At 48.4% G+C, this 22,690-nt stretch overlaps 1 protein-coding gene across 2 annotated transcripts in view; it reads left to right on the top strand.

The window, feature by feature from the left end:
• The window catches only part of psmd1 (proteasome 26S subunit, non-ATPase 1), a 68,547-nt gene extending 46,872 nt beyond the window's left edge, over window positions 1-21,675 (top strand). For both annotated transcript variants that reach the window (XM_080537960.1, XM_080537959.1), the window contains exons 18-25: window positions 4,273-4,389; window positions 8,073-8,175; window positions 13,048-13,217; window positions 14,861-14,953; window positions 15,351-15,437; window positions 18,151-18,429; window positions 20,317-20,491; window positions 21,436-21,675. In XM_080537960.1, coding sequence (XP_080394086.1) covers window positions 4,273-4,389; window positions 8,073-8,175; window positions 13,048-13,217; window positions 14,861-14,953; window positions 15,351-15,437; window positions 18,151-18,429; window positions 20,317-20,463 — 996 coding nt within the window. In that variant the 3' untranslated portion in view covers window positions 20,464-20,491; window positions 21,436-21,675. The remainder of the gene's footprint in view (window positions 1-4,272; window positions 4,390-8,072; window positions 8,176-13,047; window positions 13,218-14,860; window positions 14,954-15,350; window positions 15,438-18,150; window positions 18,430-20,316; window positions 20,492-21,435) is intronic.
• The last annotated feature ends 1,015 nt before the right edge of the window (window positions 21,676-22,690 follow it).

Here is a 22,690-nt window from a genome sequence, read left to right as displayed (position 1 = left end):
GCTCCCCCTCTCCACCCCCAAATCACCTCAGTTCTCATATCTGTAGCCCCTGCCCCCCCCCCCCCCCCCCCTCTCATTGTTTTTCACCCCCTCCCGTTAAATCATGCTCACCTCAACGAGGTGAATCCCCCCTCTTCACCAAATCATCTCAGATCGCTAGCTCCCTCACCGGGAAGGAGGGGTCGGGGCCAGGGTCTGGCAGGGAGGGGTCGGGGCCAGGTCAGGTCAGGGGTCACAGCCAGGTCAGGGGTTGTAGAGGCAGCAACCTGGAGAGCCACTAGGCTCCACTGCTGTTTGGAGAAAGAGGTAGGTAGATAGATATATAGGTAGGGAGATACTTTATTTAGATACAATTACACATGGTCACATCCTTCTCTTCTGTCGTGTCATGCGGTGAACCTTGTACAGTTTCTCCGCACATTCGCGTTGCTGGCCGCTTTCTATGTTTTAATATGTTGGTTTGTTATCGGTGGTCCCGTGTGAGGGAAGGGGGGGGGGGGGGGGCGTGTGCGTCACTGATGATGAGGTGACCTATGCTGAGCCCAGGGGTATCTCACGTCTCTGATCAAAGCCCTTTCATACGCTCGTCTGACGCTAGGCACACCGCGGGCTTCATATAGCCTCTGTTGCCGAGCAACTATTTTACCGTCAGTCCAAATGATTATTATCATCACAGACTACAGATGACATTGAAGGAAGCATATTATGTATGAAATATGCTCGCAAATTAGGCTACATATCCAAAGGATAATGATTTTTAAAACAACCCTACGAAAATGATATCAAAGGAAAGAACTAACAGGCTGGGAGGGAGGGGAGGCAGGGACGCTGGCCCACAACAGCTTACCGACCTTGGGCTGATCACTCTCAGTTGGGTTGGGCTCGGCTCCAGAACCAAAGCAGAGTCACAGCCCAGTACACCCAGGCCCTAGAACGTTCTGAGTCATAGCCCAGTACACCCGGGCCCTAGAACGTTCTGAGTCATAGCCCAGTACACCCGGGCCCTAGAACGTTCTGAGTCATAGCCCAGTACACCCGGGCCCTAGAACGTTCTGGACTCACTCATAACCCTACAGCGTAGTCGCTCCTCCAGCACCGCGCACTCCTTCAGGGAGGGAGGGAGAGAGGGAGAGAGGGAGGGAGGGAGGGAGGGATGGTGTTGTGGTGGAGAAGTGTGTCACCTGTTAGACGGGAGGGAGGGAGGGAGGGAGGGATGGATGGATGGTGTTGTGGTGGAGAAGTGTCAGACCTGTTAGACAGAGCACAGAGGGAGGGAGGGATGGATGGCTGGATGGATGGTGTTGTAGTGGAGAAGTGTGTCAGACCTGTTAGACGGAGCACAGCCTCCCCCGCTTTAAATTGCACACCTGAGGGTCTGGATGTTTGTTCTTGCAGTGTGGTGTCTGTCTGCTCTCGGTTCGGTTTGTTGACCGGAAAAGTGCAGACGAAGTCGGTTTGGACCCCTTTCCCCCCCCCCATCCATCCATCAGTGTGGACGTTTGGTGCCGTTATTAATATTCTAGTAGCAACACCGTTTGTTGCCAGATGAATTGCGGCAGCAAAACACACTCAGCATGGAACGGCACATTGTGCTGTTATTATAAGCCGCCTCTGGTAAAACCGTAATCATAACACAATCAAAATATATTAAGTGTGATTAATGTCCAACAGAAACAGGGGGGTAGTGGAAAAGGCCTAGACACCACCACCACCACCACCACCACGACGTGTGTTCTAAATATCCCTTTCACATCTGACATGATTAGTTGTTAGGCGTGCGTGCCGTATTCTGAGCAGGCGGACTCGTTTGGGCTCTGTGGATAAGGAGGCCCTGGTGGTGTGAGACTCACACACCCTCTCACACACACACACACACACACACACACACACACACACACACGATGTGAGGCTGAGATGCCCGTCTGAAGACCTGTCTCTTCAGACAACATCGTAACTGTCCCTGTTGTAACTTTATAGGTTACATGATTGATTGACAGTTAAGAGTTATTATTTATCGTTGAGAGTTAAAAAGAAGTAAATTTCTGTTGTATTAGTTAAGAATGGGGTAGAACTGCAGGTTCCAGAATGCCTTGCAGCAAGACGTCATATAAGTTGACAGTTTGTTTGTCGTTTTTGAGAAATGCGAATTGTAATGTCCCGAATTGAAAGTGAATATCTACTAGCTCGTTTTATTGAATTGAAACAAGTGATCACAAGTGTATGTCAGCAGATTTTTTTATATAAAGAACCTTTCGCTTGATATCACCAGTCCTAGCCATCGTTTCAGAAGGTAGAAATACTACAGTCCCTCCTCCGGTCTAAGACCTCTTCATCCCCTCTACCCCTCTGTACAGTTTCTCTACTGTAGAGTAGAGAATTCTCGAATTCTCGTCTAAATTCTTCCTTCTTCTAGCATTATGACTGCCAATAGCCCCTGGTCCTTACATAGATTTCGTTTTCTTATGATGACTGATGGACAGATGATTCACTTACTGAGACAAATGTATTCGGTGTGTAAGCCGCTTCGAATGAAGGCGTCTGCTAAACGTCTAACATGTAAAATGTGACTGCTGCAGTGATGTTGAGTACAGTAACAGCGAGGCTCTGTGTTCCCTGGTCATCATCATCAGCCCGCCCCGCTGATCCACCCTGACAGTAAATACCCTCAATTAAAACCCCCGTCAACCAATCAGGAAGAGAATGTGGTCGCCGGTGCGTTCGTTTAGCGCTGTCAGACGTATCGACCTCGTTAACGCCGTTACCACGGCGAGCTGAAAGGAAAGAGAGAGAGAGAGAGACGTTCGTTTATTTTCCCACCTTGCGTTTGTCGAACGTGCGTTTCTTTTCGGACTCCTCCCTCTAGGGTGGTGGTGGTTGGGGTGAGGGGGGGGGGGTTACAGGCATTACCCAGAGTGCAGCAGCAGCAGCAGGACCGATCAGGGAAAGACCCTCTACGATCTCCTGTAGTTTCTCTGCGTGCGTCGTGTAACCAGCCTTGTTTTAACAAACGTGCTCGACGGAAAAAGTTGGATCTGTTCACATCCGGTTAGAGATCTGAGGTGATTTTTAGGCCTCACTTTTAGGCCTTCAGCCCTGGCACAGCCCACACACCCCCACCACCACCACCACCACCCCCCCGCTCTCAGAAGCCAGGCGCCTGTGCCAAGGCAGCTGGGCAGCCACCCGCTCGCCTGCGCTTTAGTCTTAATACCCAGGAAAGCTCCTGGTCCAAACACTGCCTCAGGACACTGAGCAGGGCTGAGAGGGGCTCTGCTCCACCCTCCTGAGCCTCTCTTCAGCCTGAAGGAGCTGGGCTTTAGCACCCTCTACAATACTCACAGTGAGTGTGGTTTCAAAGCTAATGCCACTTAGCTACTAAATTCGACTGTTTAACTGTTTTCCGTGCCAACCTCCTCTCAGTGGTGAAGAGGGCATGTCAGAAGGTGTTGGGTCATGTCGTTTATTAGTTTTTTTTGTTTGTTTTTATTCTTATCAACTGATCATTCCAAGAGTGAAAACAAAACACGGTGCAGCAGCTTTCAGTCACGCTGCCTGCATGCTCCTGGAACAAACTCCCTGAAGAAATCAAACAGGCCCAAACTAACCTAAAGATATTTAGATCTAAGCTAAAAAACCTTCATGTTTTTGCAGCAGTTATGACTAAACACAAACACTTCTATCAATGTCTTTTATCCATTAACTATTATCTTATTAAATGTTTTATCTATTTCTTATTATGTTGTTAAATGTTTATCTATATTTCTTGCCATTTTTTATTTATATTTTTTAATACTATCCTTCTTTTTCTGTATTAACACTAGAACAGCTGTGTCTTTTTTACCTACTAAATGAGCCGCCTCAGGCCTCTTTACAATGCTACGCTGCTATTTACACACAACGACCACTAGTTGGCAGCTTGTAAATTAGCCTGCTGCCTACACAGAAAAACTGCAAAATAGCTTCATACTGGCTTATCCTGATGTGATTTAGAAAATGTAAGGATACTGGGTGGTAGAACGCACATATCTAGGCGAAGTCATGAAAGGTGGGTCCTGAAATTTGATCGAGTGCAAAGATATAACATGTTTCTTTACTCATCACCTCATGGCTGTTCTAGTGTTAATGCTGTATGTAAGCACTTTGAATTGCCCCTGTTGTATGAAATGTGATGTACAAAGAAGCCTGCCTTATCATGTTTTTCCTCCCCTCTTCCTCCTCCCCTCTTCCTCCTCCCCTCTTCCTCCTCCCCTCCTCCTCCTCCTCCTCTTCCAGGAGGCCATCAACCTGCTGGAGCCCATGACCAACGACCCCGTCAACTACGTCAGGCAGGGGGCGCTCATCGCCTCCGCCCTCATCATGATCCAGCAGACCGAGGTCACCTGTCCCAAGGTGAGTCCCCTGTCACCTGTCACCTGTCACCTGTCCCCTGTCCCCTGTCACCTGTCCCCTGTCCCAGGGTGAGTCCCCTGTCCCCCGTCACCTGTCCCAAGGTGAGTCCCCTGTCACCTGTCACCTGTCCCCTTTCCCCTGTCACCTGTCCCCTGTCCCCTGTCCCCTGTCCCAAGGTGAGTCCCCTGTCCCCTGTCACCTGTCACCTGTCACCTTTCCCCTGTCACCTGTCACCTGTCCCCTTTCCCCTGTCACCTGTCCCAAGGTGAGTCCCCTGTCCCCTGTCACCTGTCCCCTGTCACCTGTCCCCTGTCCCCTGTCCCCTGTCCCCTGTCCCAAGGTGAGTCACCTGTCCCCTGTCACCTGTCCCAAGGTGAGTCACCTGTCACCTGTCACCTGTCACCTGTCACCTGTCCCCTGTCACCTGTCCCCTGTCCCCTGTCCCCTGTCACCTGTCCCCTGTCCCCTGTCCCAAGGTGAGTCCCCTGTCACCTGTCCCCTGTCACCTGTCACCTGTCCCAAGGTGAGTCACCTGTCCCCTGTCCCCTGTCCCCTGTCCCCTGTCCCCTGTCACCTGTCCCCTGTCACCTGTCCCCTGTCACCTGTCCCCTGTCACCTGTCCCCTGTCACCTGTCCCCTGTCACCTGTCACCTGTCCCAAGGTCAGTAGAGTAGACCAGGTCACCTGTCCCAAGGTGAGTACCAGCCAGTAGCCCCTCCCCCTCCTCCTCCTCCTCCCTCGTTTGGGGATTGAATTTGGCGGCCGGCTCCGATCGCAACTTTTCTTTCCAAGAACATCCTGAACTCAGGCTCAGAATGATAAGCTGCTGAGTTGTTCCAAGCAAAGAGCTTTGTGGCCTTGAGTGATGACATCATGTGGCCTTGAGTGATGACATCATCAGTGCCTGCTGAACACAATGCACCCCCCACCCCCCCCCACCCCCTTTAACCTGAAATAAAGACAAGACACAAGCTAAGAAATGGTGGAATTGGAGAGGGATGAGAGGAGTAAAAACACACTCTCCTTCTCTCCCCCCCCACCCTCCCACCCCCTTGTTCACAAGAAGCTTTAGTCACAATAATTTAAGAAACGCCAGACTCATTTTCCAGAGAAACTGTTCTGCCACCGCCACAGCGACAGCCTTTGAGCTCAGGCGGCTATGTGAGGTTGTGCAAGAGCCTTTTATAAACGGAGGCGAGCAGGAGGGAGGGGGGGCAGGAGGCAGGCAGGCGGTACAGTTGTGCCTGTGTTTACAGCAAGACCTGCCGTGTGTAATTCAAAGCTCTTGATTTAGCTGTGCAAGTCTGTCCTGTGTGTCCTACTGGCATCTGTTGACCAGGGTGGCAGACACCTCACCTTGGCCAACGCAGGCTGTTTATGTACACAGACACTTACTGAGCACGTTGTAACTCACTCACTCACACACACACACACACGCGCACACACACACACACACACACACACACACACACACACACACTCTCTCTCTAGAGTAATTTCTCTGGCTCATTTGAGATGTTAGGCCAGGGATTTCAAGGTTTTGAAGTACTCTTGTACAGGAAGGGGTTTTCGGTGCACTTGTGTTCAAGTCGAGTAACTAATACTGCAGGTGGGACACTTTTTATAAATATATCGTCAACATTTCCCTCTCTTTAGAGACTTTTCTCAGGGTTCCCACAGGTCCTTGAAATCCTTGAAAGTTTGTGAATTTGAGAAAATGAAATCAAGCTCTTAAAAGCTTTTGAAAATAGACATGGGTCATTGAAAGTTCCCCTCTCTCTCTCTCTCTCTCTCTCTCTCTCTCTCTCTCTCTCTCTCTCTCTCTCTCTCTCTCTCTCTCTCCCCCTCTCTCTCTTAAAAAAATATATATTTTCAAAAATGTTTTACTTAGCTCGTCAACTAGTTCTGTCTCAAACTATGCCGTGTTGGGTCCTTGAATTTCAGGGAACTGAGTCTTGAAAGGTGGTTGAATGGGATGTTTCAGAAGGTGTGGGAACCCTGCAGATAACAGTGGTTATTCCCTGTTCCCCAAACATGGTGAACTGAGAGCAGTTGGCAAGCCTGTCCCACCCAGCCTGGAACGCCAGCTCATTCAGTAGAGTAAAGGGGGGGGAGGGGGGGTTTGGAATTAACCTTTTACATTTGCTTAAGTGGCTCTCATGAAAGTGTTTCATCCTGTAATTGTATTAGGGGGGGGGCTTCTTAGGCTTAATGTCAGTGCCAAATGTGTGCTTTGACATGCATGACAAGTCTGCTTAATCACAGACCCAGCAGAGCCACATGTTCTAGAAAGATCTCCCAGGCGCTCCAGCAAACACACAGAGTATATTTCATTGAATAAGAAGTAGCCTAGTGGTTTAGGCTGTTTGGGGGGGGGAACAGTAAAAAATAAAATAAAATAAAAATCTTGGTTTTATATAAAGCCTTTCACAAACCCAAGGACGCTTTACAGAATTTATACAAAGAAGGTCCAGGGCTTGACATTAAGCTTTTTCAGGTACTTGTCCTTCGGACAAGAGAACTTATCTTTTACTTGTCCGAGAGCTCAAGTTACTTGTCCAAATCCAAAGATTTTGAAAAGGCAATAATATGAATAATAACATATTATACTCTCACCGGCCACTTCATTAGGTACACCTTTTCAACTGCTTGTTAACGCAAATAATATAAGAAAATAAAAACTCAATGCATTTAGGCATGTAGACATGGTCAAGACGATCTGCTGAAGTTCAAACCAGCATCAGAATGGGAAATAAAGGTGATTTAAGTGACTTTGAACCTGGCATGGTTGTTGGTGCCAGACGGGCTGTTGTGTGATATTATAGGGTCACTATGGACCAAAATCTCTGAGGAATGTTTCCAGCACCTTGTTGAATCTATGCCACAAAGAATTAAGGCAGTTCTGAAGGCAAAAGAGGGGGTCCAACCCCAAGGTGTGCCTAATGAAGTGGCCAGTGAGTGTATGTGTATGCATATAACACATTTGACTACTATTGATTTGATAATGATGTATCCTTAATTTTCAAATGTATTCAATATTTTGTAATTATTTAAAAACGTAACCCCTAACCCTAACCCTTTTAGATGAAGATTGGCCACAAAAGGGATGAATATCTAGGAATATTTACAAAACATGTTTGTAACTATAGTCCCTCCTCAATGGAAGCAATCTTATTTGCTAGCCTTTGGATAGTATCCTATATTCAAATTGAGAAATCTATCATTAGTGTCATTCTGAAGTTCGTATTGCGATGTGCTAGTCTTAAAACTTCAAACCTAAAATATACGATCGCATCGAACTACATGAAAATAAGACATAGGCATTGAGAAGAAGCGAATACGCGTTCACGTGAATGGCACTAGTGACAGGCGACCCACAACACTATGGCTGCGTTCGTAAACTCGCTCTGGAATCTGATCAGCACTCATGGAATGCCTTTTGTCCAATCACGTCTTTATGACGTTGAACGCAGTGTGCGCTCTGGCGCTCTGAGCGAATTTACGAACTATGACGATAACGAACTACGAGAGACTGAAACAGCGAGAATGAGGCGCGGCATCTCTTTGATTGCTATTTTTTTTTAATATTCAGATCGGAAGGAGGAATGAATGTTTTGTAGATATTAATACATATTGGCTGTGTCTCCCCCCTCCTCCTCCTCCCCCCCCCCCCCCCCCCCCAGGTGAACCAGTTCAGGCAGCTCTACTCCAAGGTCATCAACGACAAACATGACGACGTCATGGCCAAGTTTGGGGCCATCCTGGCGCAGGGCATCCTGGACGCAGGTCAGTGTGTGTGTGTGTGTGTCTCTGTCTGTCTGTCTGTGTCTGTCTGTCTGTCTCGTGTCTGTCTGTCTGTCGTGTGTGTGTGTCTCTGTGCTGTTCAAGTTTGTGTATACCCCCCCACCCCCGCCTCCTCCACAGCTGACCACCCATGTGATGGTAGTCTGCTCATGCTAAGGTGCATTAGCGGCTGGCAGGCCTGAACTAAGCACAGCCACATGGCTGTGTGTGTGTGTGTGTGTGTGTGTGTGTGTGTGTGTGTGTGTGTGGTCCCCTGAGAGCTTCACATCAAGAGCTTGGCAAAAACACACTCTCACCCTAAGTGTATAGACCTGCCCCGTACACGGGCTAGCCCCGACGCTCGCTAGGCTTGTCTGTTAACCCCCCCAGAGAGACACCAGCTGTGTGTGTGTGTCTGAAACACTGTCTACACACACAACCAGGTCACACACAGAGGGACAAGACATGGCTTCATTTATGGGAAAAAACTGATTTTATACTTGCTGTGTAGGTGTCTGTAGGTAGGTAGGTGTGTGTGTGTGTGTGTGTGTGTGACACAGATCGACGGACGCCTCTCTGCGCGGTGGGGGGGGGGGGGGGGGTCTGTTCTTCCTCATCGCCCCTCCCCTCCCAGCTGAGTGTGTGTATTCTGGACATATCTGTCTTCCCATAATGCTTTTCACTGGATCAGTGTCAGGCCCCAGACCAGACCCAACACTGAGCTCTCCGACCCCCCTTGAGATCGTCCAGACAACGTCTTAACTCGCTAAGCAGACTCCAGTTCCCCCTCCTCTCCACAGGGATTAAAGTTCTCCGTCGCTACGACGGATTTCCGTCAATTTTTTCCAAGTCGCGACGGATTTCCGTCAATTGGCTACATATGTCCAGTGTACTAGAACCACTCTACTACGGAGTGTTTGTCCGTGAATAACACCGGCTATGCCCCGGGGTAGAAACACAAGACTATGGCTGGATAAGGTCTACAGGTCTCCACGGTCATTTTAAGCCGTCAACCAGCCCGCTACGACCACGGTAAGTCAGTGAAGTTACTTCTGTTAAACTGGCGCTAAGCTAACATCGCTAGTCGCTAACTCCCTCCTGGGCCTTAAAGAGACAAGCGCCCTTTTCTCATCTCAATCTCAAAGAGCTTCATTAGCTCACCACATCTACACATTTGGTCCCACACACTCCAGATTTGAACCCAAGGTTCTACCCAGGGTTAGTTACCCCTGGTAGAAAGCCCTTTGCTCTCAGACCTTCAGAACCCATTGAAAGTAGTGGAGGTACTCCAGAAGTCCAAATGCATCTCTAACCCTAGGAAACCCTAGGAAGCCCTAACCCTAATGGCATGAAAATGCAACATGTTGTACTCCCTGTACCCCTGTACGTGTGAGAACATGTCTTTTTACACTAGGCACTTCACATCAAGCATTAGAGCTCCCTACAGGTTCCCGCTAGCTCGCGTGCAAGGCCTCCCAGGAATGGCCTAGGACTCTGAAAGTTGATTTGGTACAATGTAGGGATACAATCAAGGAGTGTGTAGAGTTTGGTGACTGTGACTCTTTCCATGCCCGTTCCCTGGGCCCAAACGTACGCCAGCAGCAGCCACCCACTTTAATGAAGGCTTTTCCGGCCTAGTGGTTAAAGGAAGGTTAAAGGACTTTAGCTCAGCAACCACAAGTGCCACAGACACGGTTCAGATATTTTACGAATCGGCTCGGCCCCACCGACAGGCCACACCCACTTTCATACAAGCCACTCCCCCTAATTGTCTAAGCCAGACCCATTATCTGATTATTTGTATGTCAGAGTCAACCCTTGCAATAAGTATCAATTTTATTTCATGAATTGAAAACAGCATTGATATCACATAAATCAGAATCAGAATCAGAAGACTTTTATTGCCATGACATGTAAACATGTTAGGAATTTGGTTTGGAACAATGGAGCACGGTTTACAGCAGGACAGGTGCAAGACAGGACAAGACAGTGCAAACCAACATCGAAGTGCAAGAGTCATAATTAATATAAATATAAAGTGCAGAGATCAAGTGTTCAAGTGTTCATATCCAGACAGTCCAGTGGGGGTGGAGGGAGGGTAGATAGATAGATAGGGGGTCAGGTCAGGGGGGGGGGGGTCAGCGGCATTTAGGAGCCGGATGGCTGTGGGGAAAAAGCTGTTTGTATGTCGGGCCTTCACAGTTTTTAGGGACCGCACCCTCCTGCCTGAGGGGAGCGGGGCGAAGAGACCGTGTCCTGGGTGTGCGGGGTCAGCCATGATCTTCCTGGCCCTCCCCAAAGCCCTACTTTTAAACAGGGCCTCAAGGGGGGGCAAAGGGCAGCCAATCACCCTCTCCGCCGAGCGTATCACATAAAAGCAAACTGGCAATAGAAAAGCTGTTCAAAAGAATCTTCTTCCCTTAAAACGCTAACGTTATAAAATACAAACATATAGTGGAGGTTAAAATGAGAATATGACTTGGCTTGAACAAATTTTCAGTCAGGAGATTTTTTTTTGCTTTAATCCCTGTCTCCATGTGACCAGACCTCAGATACACATCCATATGACCGGGCCTGGCCTCTCCATGCACACCCATATGACCAGGGACCTGTTAAGCATCCATCTTCGGAGGCCGTGGCTTTTTCACGAGCTGCATCCCGCCTCTGGAACTCTCTCCCTCAACCACTCAGAGACTCACCCTCTTACTTTCCACTTTTAAATCCCACCTCAAAACCTACCTGTTCTCCCATGCATACAACCTCCCCTACCCCTAACCATCTCCCCTAACCATCTCTCTGCTGCTCATTACCCAGGACTCCAACCCTGAAGCTGGGGAGCATTGAACAACCTCACAGCCCACAGACTTTTGTTTTGAAACACGGAAATGCGTTTCGAAGTCGTTGAAAATCAACGACACGCTCGCTAGGCGACTAACGCGGCTTGTTTTGTGAGCCTGCTAACAGTGTAAAGTAGTGTTCTAGTTAACTAGGTAGCAGTGGGGATCTAAATCTATTTTATTTTAGCCTATTTTCAGGGATCAATAAAGTATCTATCTATACTTGCGAGCTACACTATACCATCACAATCAACGGTCGTTGATCTATTGGCCACTTCTTAAATTTTCGGAGAGCGCCGGAGCATCCATGTGACCGCCTCTTGTCCAATCAAATTACTCGGTCTCTTTATGATGTTGAACCCAGTCTGAGCTCTGGCGAATTTTCCGAATGCCGGCCTAGTCACATAAGGAGGGGGGGGGTGAGAGTCAGTGAGTTACACACGGCTCTCAGGCCCTTCTCAGGTTTTTAGGAGGTCCGTGTTGCTCACACACTCAGACTCACTGACTCACTCTGACGGCCACCGGTAAATCCACCGGTTCAGGACCCGTAAGAGGCAGTTTGAGCTGTCGACATCGGGAAGCCAAGCCCTCGCTTTAATTACCTCAGAAAGGACCAGCTAACACCAGCTATCACCGGACACTAGCAACGGAACGGTGACGGACGATGATTTAAACCGCCGATCGTCTCGTAAGCTTAAATATCTCACATTCGGAACCGTTTCCAACAACTGTCTTCATTTCTCAACTGAAGCGGTGCCTTTTAGTCTGAGGAGGGGGGGACCCTCCCTTTTAGTCTGAGGAGGGGACCCTCCCTGGTCAGTCTGACTCTGAGGGATCCTCCCTGGTAACTGTTGTTTTGACGGCGTTTTAGAAAGCGTTTGTGTAGAGATGGTCTTCTGTCGCGCCACTGACTGTCTGACTCCCTGCATCCCTCCCGCCCTCCTCACCCTGTCTCCCTCCACTTCCGTCCCTCCCTCCCTCAGTCCTCCTCCCCCTGCCTCCCTCCCTCCTCCTCACCCTAACTCCCTCCCTCCCTCTGTCCTTCACCCTGCCTCCCCTCTTTCCCTCCCTCAGTCCTCTTCTCCCTCCCTCCCTCCTTCACCCTCCCTCCCTCCCATCCTATTCACCCTGCCTCCCTCCCTCCTCCCCCTCCCTCGCTCCCTCCCTCCCTCTCTCCCTCCCTCTCTCCCTCCACTCCTCCCAGAAGGCAAGGGAAGTCTATTATTCCAGCTCTGCCCCAACCCCTTGACCCATTCATCATCTCCCTTTCATCATCTAATCTCCCTCACACACACACACACCTACACACACACACACGCAAAAAAGCGGAAAGTCTTGGCGTCCTCTCCGGCCAGCGTTGCCAGTTTATTGTTTTAATGACATGTGTTCCCTCCTCTCCTCTAATCTGGTTAGGCTGAGAGGTCGTTACTGACCCAGGGAGACGCCAGCTCCTGACCCAGGGAGGCGCGAGCTCCTTGGCCTGCGATTAAGAGAAATCACGCTGATGTAGAGCAACGTGGTGTTTCTGCCTGTGCACTGTTCCCCATTTCCTAAATTCAGATCAGCTTTGTGAGCATGACAGCAGCTCTGTCCTACCGGCCAGGGCGTTATATAAGAATATTATTATCTTATTATTATATAAGGAGGTTGGAGGTGCAGCAGAATGATTAAGGATCTGGCGTTCTCAGAGACACCTTGGAGAACCATTCATCTTCTCCTGGCCTCCTTGCTTTTTCCCCCCCTTGTTTTTTGTTGTCTTGTTCGTCTCGGTTCCTCTGATATGTGAGCTCTGGGGGGAGGTGGGATGGAGAGTGGGGGCGGGCACTGTTATATATACAGTATATATGTATGTATGTATATGTAGTCGTCACACAAGTGTTAACCGTCTGAAGTTGAGCTGTGTGGCTCAGTTGGTTTAGCACGGCGTTAACAACTCAGTTCGATTCCTGTCTGGGACCATATACTGTATATAAATGGTACATATATATGATTATATTATATTAACCCTCTCTCTCTCTCCCCCCCCCCCCCTCCCCAGGTGGTCGTAACGTGACCATCTCCCTGCAGTCCAGGACGGGCCACACCCACATGCCCAGCGTGGTGGGTCTGCTGGTCTTCACTCAGTTCTGGTTCTGGTTCCCCCTGTCCCACTTCCTGTCCCTCGCCTTCACCCCCACCGCCATCATCGGCCTCAACAAGGACCTGAAGGTAAGAGAGAGAGAGAGAGAGAGTGTGTGTGTGTGTGTGTCTGTGTGTGTCTGTGTGTGTGTGCCTGTGTGTGTGTGTGCGTCAGTTACCTGCCTGCCCCAACAAGAACCAGGGGTAACTTCCTAGTTGTTTTGCGTTTTTTTACGCAAGAGAGTTCTGTCACCTTGGGAGAGTGTCCCCTCTCCTGTCGTCCGCCCCCCCCCCACACGTCCCCCCCCTCCAGTCTCCCAGGATCAGAGACACGTCGGGGGCTTAGACACAATGACATTAGGTGGGAATCACATTCCCCCCCCGTTCGGTCCTCCAAATTAAAAGCGCCTGACACCAGAAACACAATGTCCTTACTCTGGATATGTGGGCTTCTCCTGATCCCCCCCCCCCCCCGAGAGAGGCCACTGAGACTGGGTAAATCCCAAATCCACCGGAGAGGGGGTGGGGGGGGGTGCCAAGGACAGCAGCAGAGAAAGTCATTGGCCTAAGTGGAGGAATTAAATCCTGAAACAAAAGGCCTGGCCTGCCTGCACCTGTCCCGTCCCCCCCTCCCAGCCTCTCTGTCCTCTCTGTGTCCCCCCCCCCCCCTCCCAGCCTCTCTGTCCTCTCTGTGTCCCCCCCCCCCCTCCCAGCCTCGTTGTCCTCTCTGTGTCCCCCCCTCTCCTAGAGGGAACGTTGCTGCTGGCGGTTACGAGGCCAGACTCTTTTATATCCCAGCGTAGCAGTCTGCCTCTCGACGAGTCCTCCAGCCAGCGTACCCCCCCCCCCCGGCGTACCCCCCAGACACTGGAAGGCAGATAACACAGAGTGGAACAGTCGTGAAAGCGCGTCTGGTCACTTTGTTGGGGGAGAGGGAGAGGATGAAACGTCAGCGAGATGTGAAGTGGTTTAACGGTCAAGTCGTGTTTATTTATAAAGCGCTTTGAGTTGCATTTCAACTCGTACGAAAGGCGCTATATAAGCAAAGCTTTACTTACTTACTTACTACAGCACATTTACAACGACAGAACAGCCGCCCACAGTGCTCGACAGATACGACACTAGTAAAAGAGAAGAACTAATCAAATAAAAGTACATTAAAACAGGGTGCAATACAGAATACAGATACAACACAACAGATGCAGAAATAAAAGTGCAGAAAAGTGCAGTTGGTTGTCGGGAGGCAGGCTCACCTCAGGTCAAAGGTCAGGGAGAAGAGGTGCGTCTCAGCTAATGTTTTAACTGCCTCGACGCTCTGGTCAGGCGATGTGATGAACTGTTTACATCATTTGACCCCGGCTGTCTGTCAGCGTTTTCCACATCCACCTCTTCCTCCTCATGGTTCAACTTATTACGTCCCTGAATGAGATCAGAACCAACTGTCCTACTTTGAGTCACATGGCGTCTGTCACATGGTCTGAGATGTGTTTATTTTCAACGTGTTCTCCAGATGTGAGTGTGAGAGTGTTGTAGCTCAGTGACGTGATCTCAACCACTGTCCTACTTTGTGTCATGCGTGTCTAAAATGGGTTTGGAGTGTTGTAGCTGGGTGTGAGAGGAGTGTTGTAGCTAGGTGTGAGAGGAGTGTTGTAGCTAGGTGTGAGAGGAGTGTTGTAGCTAGGTGTGAGAGGAGTGTTGTAGCTCAGTCACATGGCTCTGTTCCCCCTGTCCAGATGCCCAAGGTGCAGTATCGCTCCAACTGCAAACCCTCCACCTTCGCCTACCCGCCCGCCCTGGAGGTGCCCAAGGAGAAGGAGAAGGAGAAGGTAAGGCTGTCAGCACACACACACACACAGACACACACACACGCAGACACACACCTAGAGGTGCCTCAGTCAACAACTTATTTTGGAGGGTTTTATCATATATATATTTTTTTATTATTTTTTTTTTGCTCATAATATTTTTTTTTCATAATTAGAGCATTTCACTTCCTTGTCCTCCTAGTCTGGAGTCATGTTGTTGTTTTAGCTCCTCAGCCGTAGCCTCGCTTCAGAACATTCATGCTCTTTATTAACATTACCGGTAGTCTGTTATTTTTTTGTTGACTCATCTCATGCATGTTAACGTCTCTGTAATTGCGTCGAGGGCCTTAGGTGTAGTTTTACATTAAAATACCTTTTTCATTTCCTGGTCTCTCCCCCCCCTCTCTCTCTCTGCTAGGTCTCCACCGCAGTTCTGTCCATCACTGCCAAAGCTAAGAAGAAGGAGAAGGAGAAGAAAGAGAAGGAGGAGGAGAAGATGGAAGTGGTGAGTGTGAGGAGAGGAGGAACCGACCCGTTCACACGCTTTTATTCTCTTATTTTACCTCAGAGCGTTTCTGGGTCTGCTAGAGGTTAAAGGTCACTAAAGAGTAGAGTGTGGTCCAAGAGTGTGTAGTCCCAAGAGTGTGTAGTCCCAAGAGTGTGTAGTCCCAAGAGTGTGTCGTCCCTAGAGTCCCACTCTCTCACTAACTTCATAACTTCATTCATCGTTTTCTAAAAACTTGGACACGGTCCGTCTCAAAGACTTCAACTGTCATTCGAGTTACGACGGATATTAAGATGAGTGGATGAGTGAACCGTCAGTGAGATATCTATCTATCCCTTTAAGGTAAAGTCTCTCCTCTCCACCGCCCTGACCAACTCACCCATGAAGCACACAGCTGGAACACACACACACGCTCGCTCGCCGACAGCCCCTGTCAGACTAACGCCAGTATTGCTGTCAGTGGCGTGTCCAACCCCAGGGCGTTATCACCTCTGAGAGGTCCACCATGCTAGAGTTCACCTCCCCGTTGAGGGATGGTTCACAGGTCTCAGGAGAAGTCTTTGCTCCGTGGAGTTTGGTTGAAGTTGGGGGGTCTAAGAGAGATGGGGAGGTTGGGGGGGGGTGGGGTTAGTGTTGTTCATGCCCTTAGTTTGCCAGAGGGGTTCAGGCGTTGAACCCTGAGGGTGTTCTGCTGTCCTCCTCACACGTATGTCTGTTATTAGTCAACAGACAGAGACAGGCTGACGCCACTCATTAGCTGTTAGCTGCCCTGCCACGGGTGTCCAGCTTGTGATGGTGGTGCTACACATGTCCTCCTCTCTCTCTCTCCCATCCTTCCTGTCAATCTCTACTGTCTCTTAGGGGTGTAAATCACCAGCTTCATCACGATATGATATTATATCGATTTGTTTGTATGACGATACAATGTTTGACGATATCACAATGTCAGTCACGATACGATTTCGATTCGATTCAAGATCGATATGACAGCGTCAGTAACATGTGGGCTGCGTTCGTCAACTCGCTCTGAGAGCGCCGGAGCGCAACACTGGGTTCAACGTCAAGTCATTTGATTGGACAAGAGGCGTTCCGCGAGTGCTGATCAGATTTCCAGAGCGTGTTTTGAACGCAGCCAGCGTCAGTCAACATGTTGAGTTTTCCCAACCGAGCAGAGTGTAAACGTCTGCTAGTCGCGCGCTGCACGGAAATGGTGACAGTCACGCAGAATGTGCCATTTCAAAATAAAGGTGTATCTTTAAGATGACGATATAGATCGATGTTTTTACATTGCGTCGATGTAATCAGATCGTTAGTCAATGAATCGATGCATCGATGTGAATCGATGTATCGTTACACCCCTACTGTCTCTATCCTCCTCTCTCTCTCACCCATCCTTCCTGTCAATCTCTACTGTCTCTATCCTCCTCTCTCTCTCACCCATCCTTCCTGTCAATCTCTACTGTCTCTATCCTCCTCTCTCTCTCACCTATCCTTCCTGTCAGTCTCTACTGTCTCTCTCCTCCTCTCTCTCTCTCACCCATCCTTCCTGTCAGTCTCTACTGTCTCTATCCTCCTCTTTCTCTCTCTCACCCATCCTTCCTGTCAGTCTCTACTGTCTCTATCCTCCTCTCTCTCTCTCTCACCCATCCTTCCTGTCTGTCAGTCTCTACTGTCTCTATCCTCCTCTTTCTCTCTCTCACCCATCCTTCCTGTCAATCTCTACTGTCTCTATCCTCCTCTCTCTCTCTCACCCATCCTTCCTGTCAATCTCTACTGTCTCTATCCTCCTCTCTCTCACCCATCCTTCCTGTCAATCTCTACTGTCTCTATCCCAATAAAGCAGAACTGCTATAAAACATAAAAAAGGTTAGGCTCCAGTGGGCGTGAGGTAAGTGTCAAAAGAAAGTTCAAGTAAACTTCTGTTCTTGAGTTTCTTGTATTCTTGTAGTCTTTCTGCCTCAACCCCCCAGAAGCATCAATAACCTGTTTATTTTTCGATTAGCCGAGACTCCCTCAGGTGATGGATGGACGGGGAGGGTGGGGCGGGTGGGGGGGGTGGAGGGTGGGGGGGAATTGTAATGTTTGGATAGTTAATGTGAAGTCAGTCAGCTTGTCTTTTTGTGGAGCGCTCCAAATTGCGTAACAAATCATTCCACCAAGGGCAACACAATAAAGGTAGAGCAAGCTCAACTCAGGGAGAGCCTTATCAGCCAGTCAGAATCCCTTCAAAAGCCTGGGCCGGTTGCACAGACCAGATGTAAAACCTCTATTGAAGAGGCTTTGTAGTCATGGGGTCAGGCGCTACATCTGCTGTAGTCAAAGCTTTTGATGTTATCTGGAAACTAAAATATGAAGACAAACACACGTTGAAAACAGTATTTTGGGGGTGATGCACATTGCACAACCTACGCAATGTCTACCAATATACTACCAATACTCTGCTATACTACCAATACTCTACTATACTACCAATACTCTACTATACTACCAATACTCTACTATACTACCAATACTCTACTATACTACCAATACTCTACTATACTACCAATACTCTACTACCAATACTCTACTATACTACCAATACTCTGCTATACTACCAATACTGTTGAGTGATTGAATGCGTTGCTACAGGGGTTCATGTCTGTGTCGTGTGTTTGGCTGGACACCAGGGAACCATCCTTAACCTTGTCTCTGTCTCTCTCTCAACCACCAGGAGGTCCAGGAAACGACGGACAAGGAGAAGGAGAAGGAGAAGGAAAAGGAGAAGGAGAAGAAAGATGAGAAGGAGGAGAAGGAGAAGGAGAAAGAGAAGGAGAAAGAAAAGGAGAAGGAGAAGGAGAAAGAGAAGGAAAAGGAGAAGGAGAAAGAGAAGGAGAAGAAGAAGGATCCGGAGCCCAGCTTCCAGCTGATGGAGAACCCAGCCAGGGTGATGCCCGCCCAGCTGAAGGTCCTCAACATGCCTGAGACCTGCCGCTACCAGCCCTTCAAACCGGTACGGGCGAGTGTGTGTGTGTGTGTGTGTGTGTGTGTGTGTGTGTGTGTGTGTGCGCGTGTGTGAGAGAGATTTGTGTGATGTGTGTTTCTGTGTGTGGCCCCAGTGATGAAGCTGTCTTTTATCATATTTCTGTTCTGTTGAATATTTAATCTCTCCAACCAAACGATCTCCCCGTGTTTGTTCTGGCTGTGTGTCTGACATCCACACTGACTCTGACACACTGGCCAGTAAACCTCTGGACTCTGAAACCTCTGGCCCGCATGAAATATGGACACTTCTCCTCAGTAAAGAATGAAATATTACACACACGCACACTCTCTCACACACACGCACTCTCTCACACACAGACACACTCTCTCACACACAGACATGGCGGTTGTGTCTCAGGAGGTAGAGGCTGTGTCTCAGGAGGTAGAGTCGCCGTCTAATGATCGCAAGGTCGGCAGATGGGCGGTTTGCGCCCCGGCTGGCCACATTTCGAAGTGTCCTTGGGCAAGACACTGAACCCCCAAATTGCTCCCAGTGAGCGGGCCGGCCGGCGCCTTGCATGGCAGCTTGCCGCCATTGGTGTGTGAATGTGTGTGTGAATGGGTGAATGAGAGGCCGTTGTAAAGCGCTTTGGATAAAGGCGCTATGTAAGTCAGTCTGTTTACCATTTCTTCCTCAGCTGTTGTTTTCTGACATGTTCCCTCCCCTTGTGACCCTCTGCCTCAGTAGTTTAGACAAGGCAGGTTTGTTAGTACAGCACATTTCATTACAACAGGGGCAAATCAAAGTGCTTTACATTCAGTATAAAAAAATACAGCAAGAGAGAAGCATAGTAAGAAAAGAAAAATGACAATGAATGAAAAGCAAATCGAAGAAGTAAACAGATGAAACATGTACAGGGTGTGAGCTCTCTGCGGCTCTCTGCGGCTCTCTGAGGTCGTTGTTAGAAGTTGTCCAATGGTTGCGTAAGCATCTGAGCCCTGTGTTGACAGAGGAGAGTGGGGGAGATTTAAACAGTCGGGGGCGGCTGTATGTTCTCCTGTTGGGGTGAGGATATGGGTGAGGGGAGGGTGGGAGTGGGAGGGAGGGAGGGGCTGGGCAAACGATAAAAATTTCTTTTTCGATAATCGCAAGAATTAACGATCAATTATCGATGAATCGATAAGCTTTTTTTTCATAAAAAAAAAATATATATTTAAAAATAAAATAAAAAACGTTTTTCATTAAAACATTTTTTTTTTTCCTTGGGGAAAAAACTTTATTTGTGTTGCCATTGCACACATTCATTCATTCACTTTCAAACTAGACACTACAGTCAGATAACAATCCTCTTAAACAAGGCAGTGAGTAGCCTAAATTGTTTAACTTTAAAACAAATTTTACGTTATAAATAAAAATATAGAAAATAAGTAACTCACCATAGGAGCAGTAAAAAAACAGTTACTCACAAATAGGAGGATGACTGAAAACGTTAGTGTCCTTAAGAGCGTCCAGCTTAACTTAAATTTAAACTCCAGCGAGAGACTGTAGGCGGCAGGCCTACTGGTTCTTGTTCAGAAAGATGATCATGTTAACATGTTCAGGGGTGAGAGACGAACGCAATCTGGTGACACGTGGACAAACTAATTTCCATTATTATTATTATAAAAAATGTAAAAAATGTATTAACGATTATCGAGCAAAATATTTTGTGATCGACCAAGATCCTTATCGATCAATTATCGATCGTCGATCATTGATGCCCACCCCTAGTGATATCTGATGGGGGAGATGAGGGTTCTGGTGAACACGGGGTGGGTGACACAGGACCCTTAAAAGCAAGGGACTTGTCTGCCATTGGTTGAACCAGCTGAGTTCGCTGATTGTGATTGGTCGGTTGTCCCTGTCTGTCACCAGCTGCACACGGGCGGCATCATCATCATGCGGGACACCAGCGAGGAGGAGGAGGAGCTAGTGGAAGCAGTCTCCGCCCACGGCCCCAAGATCGAGGAAGAGGAGCAGGAGCCAGAAGCCCCCGAGCCCTTTGAGTACATCGACGAATAGACGAAGACCCCTCCCTCCAGGACCAGAGGTAGGTGACAGGGTAGACCCCCCCCCTCCAGCCCCCCCCTGAGGTAGGTGATGACAGGGTAGACCCCCCCTGAGGTAGGTGATGACAGGGTAGACCCCTCCTCCAGACCCCCCCTTCAGAAGACCTGAGAGCTCTATTGGGCTGATATGCTAGCAAAGATAGTAGTGAGATAAGCCACAACGGTACGTTGCAGAACGACTGGCTGCTTTTGTTCCCGTGCCCAAACCCTAAGGTGGTTCTCACCCATCACTACCTGCGGTATGTAAGCAACGCTACCTTCTCTATAGAACAGGCCTGGTAGCAGGGCTGGATCGCCTTGTCGATTCTCCCCATCGCCGCCCTGTCGTGTTTGTCTTGGGTCGGCCAAGTCTTGCCTCCCATGAAGGGGCTGGACGTATGGGTGACGAGGCAGAGATGAGGTGCGAGCCGCCAGGCGGAGGGGCTGTTTAGACAGTTAGACTGGCTACAGGCTGTTTAGACACGCTGTCAAACCTCTAGAGACGGGAACGATCTCCTCTATGAGAAAAGAAAACCTGTTATTGTTAAACTCATCTGAGGAGCGTAGATCACAGCGGGCCAGGTTATTTACCTCCTACAAGGTCCTGCTGACTAAGTTACTGAGAACGTTTCATTCTTAAATGAACGGATTGTCTCTCCTCCGTTCTGAGTTTTTTTTGCTCTGTTCATTCTTTGCTCTGTCTACGTTTACGTCTACATTTACATTTTTGGCATTTTAGCAGACGATCTTTATCCAAAACGACAAATACATTTGTCTGAGTAAGTGAATCATCTCTCCCTCAGTTATCATAAGAAACAGTAATCTGTCTAGTGTGTTCTGGCCAGGGGCCATTGGCAGTCACAATGTTAGAAGAAGGAAGAATTACTTTTTTTTCTCTTTTGTGTGTCTCTCCTCTAACCTCTCCCTCCTTTCTTCTCTTCTGCAGGAGGAGGCGTTCTTCAGAGGAAACATCTTGAGACCCCAGCATGCACCTCTTTTGTCTCCCCTCCCAACCCATCCCCCTCCCCTCTCCCCCTCCCCTCTCCCCCTCTCCTCCCTCCCCCTCTTTTACACGTTCCTCCCTTGTCTGGGCCCCCTCGGCGCGTCAGACAGGGGGTGTTTTACATTCTCTTGTTAAATGGTATAATTTTCTGTCCAGTACAATAAAACACAGATATATATTGGAGGCCGTTGGAGCATGTGTGTTTATTTTTTGTTCCCATGTGCGCTGAGTGTACGCGGTGTAATCTCTCTCTAATCCCAGGCATTTAGAGACGTTTACATTCTCCCAGCGCTGTTTCCTGATCACAGCTGCTGCAGACACACATACGTACATACCCACACACACAGCCTGGCCTGCAGACCTGTCTGACACCAGCCTCACACACAACACCAGGAACAGGACAGAGGAGAGGGGTTAGGGTGGTCTAGAGCAGAGGTTCCCAAAGTGGGTGCCGCCAAATCTGCTCGTAAAAAAAAATAAAAATATATATAATATAAAATTATAATAATACATTAATAAACATTTGTTTATTACATGTGCAATGGAGTTCATAAGCAAATAAAATATATATTTCTCAGATTTGAAAGATATTAATTTACTAACTAGGCCTACTAGTTACTAACTAACTACTCCTCACTGAAGTCTTGGACCAAGCGGTGAAAATGGTTAATTATGTTAAATCACGCCCGCTGAAGTCACGGCTGTTCAGCACATTGTGCAATGAGATGGGGTCCGAGCATGAGGGGCTCTTATTACACACAGAGGTCCGCTGGCTGTCGCGGGGCAAGGTGTTATCCCGTGTCTATGAGCTCCGAGATGAACTGATCACTTTTGTCAGTGAGCACGACTTGCCATACAAAGAACAATTGGAAGATGATATTGATACAACATATTTCTTTGTTTTGTATTTCTCTCCATTTTTACAATTCTGTCATGATTATTATTGTTAAATTATTATAGTTGTGAGTTACCCGTTTGGTTCAGATGTGAAATAATAATCTCAGAATGAGCATTGAAATGAGAATTACATTTTAAGGCATTATTTTAAGCCCCCCAAAAAAGCATTGTTCCATTGATTGATTATACAGGCCTTTGATATTTTATTTGTGTGAAGAATTCCCTCTGAGTCTCCTCCCATATTGTACAATCCTTGAGGGCCACAATTTTATTTAATTTAGCGATAGTTTGACTGACCTAT

The sequence above is a fragment of the Nansenia antarctica genome (genome assembly GCF_963989245.1).
Source record: "Nansenia antarctica genome assembly, chromosome: 1".
NCBI classification, from domain to species: Eukaryota; Metazoa; Chordata; class Actinopteri; order Argentiniformes; family Microstomatidae; genus Nansenia; species Nansenia antarctica.
This window is presented reverse-complemented; position numbering and strand designations above follow the sequence as displayed.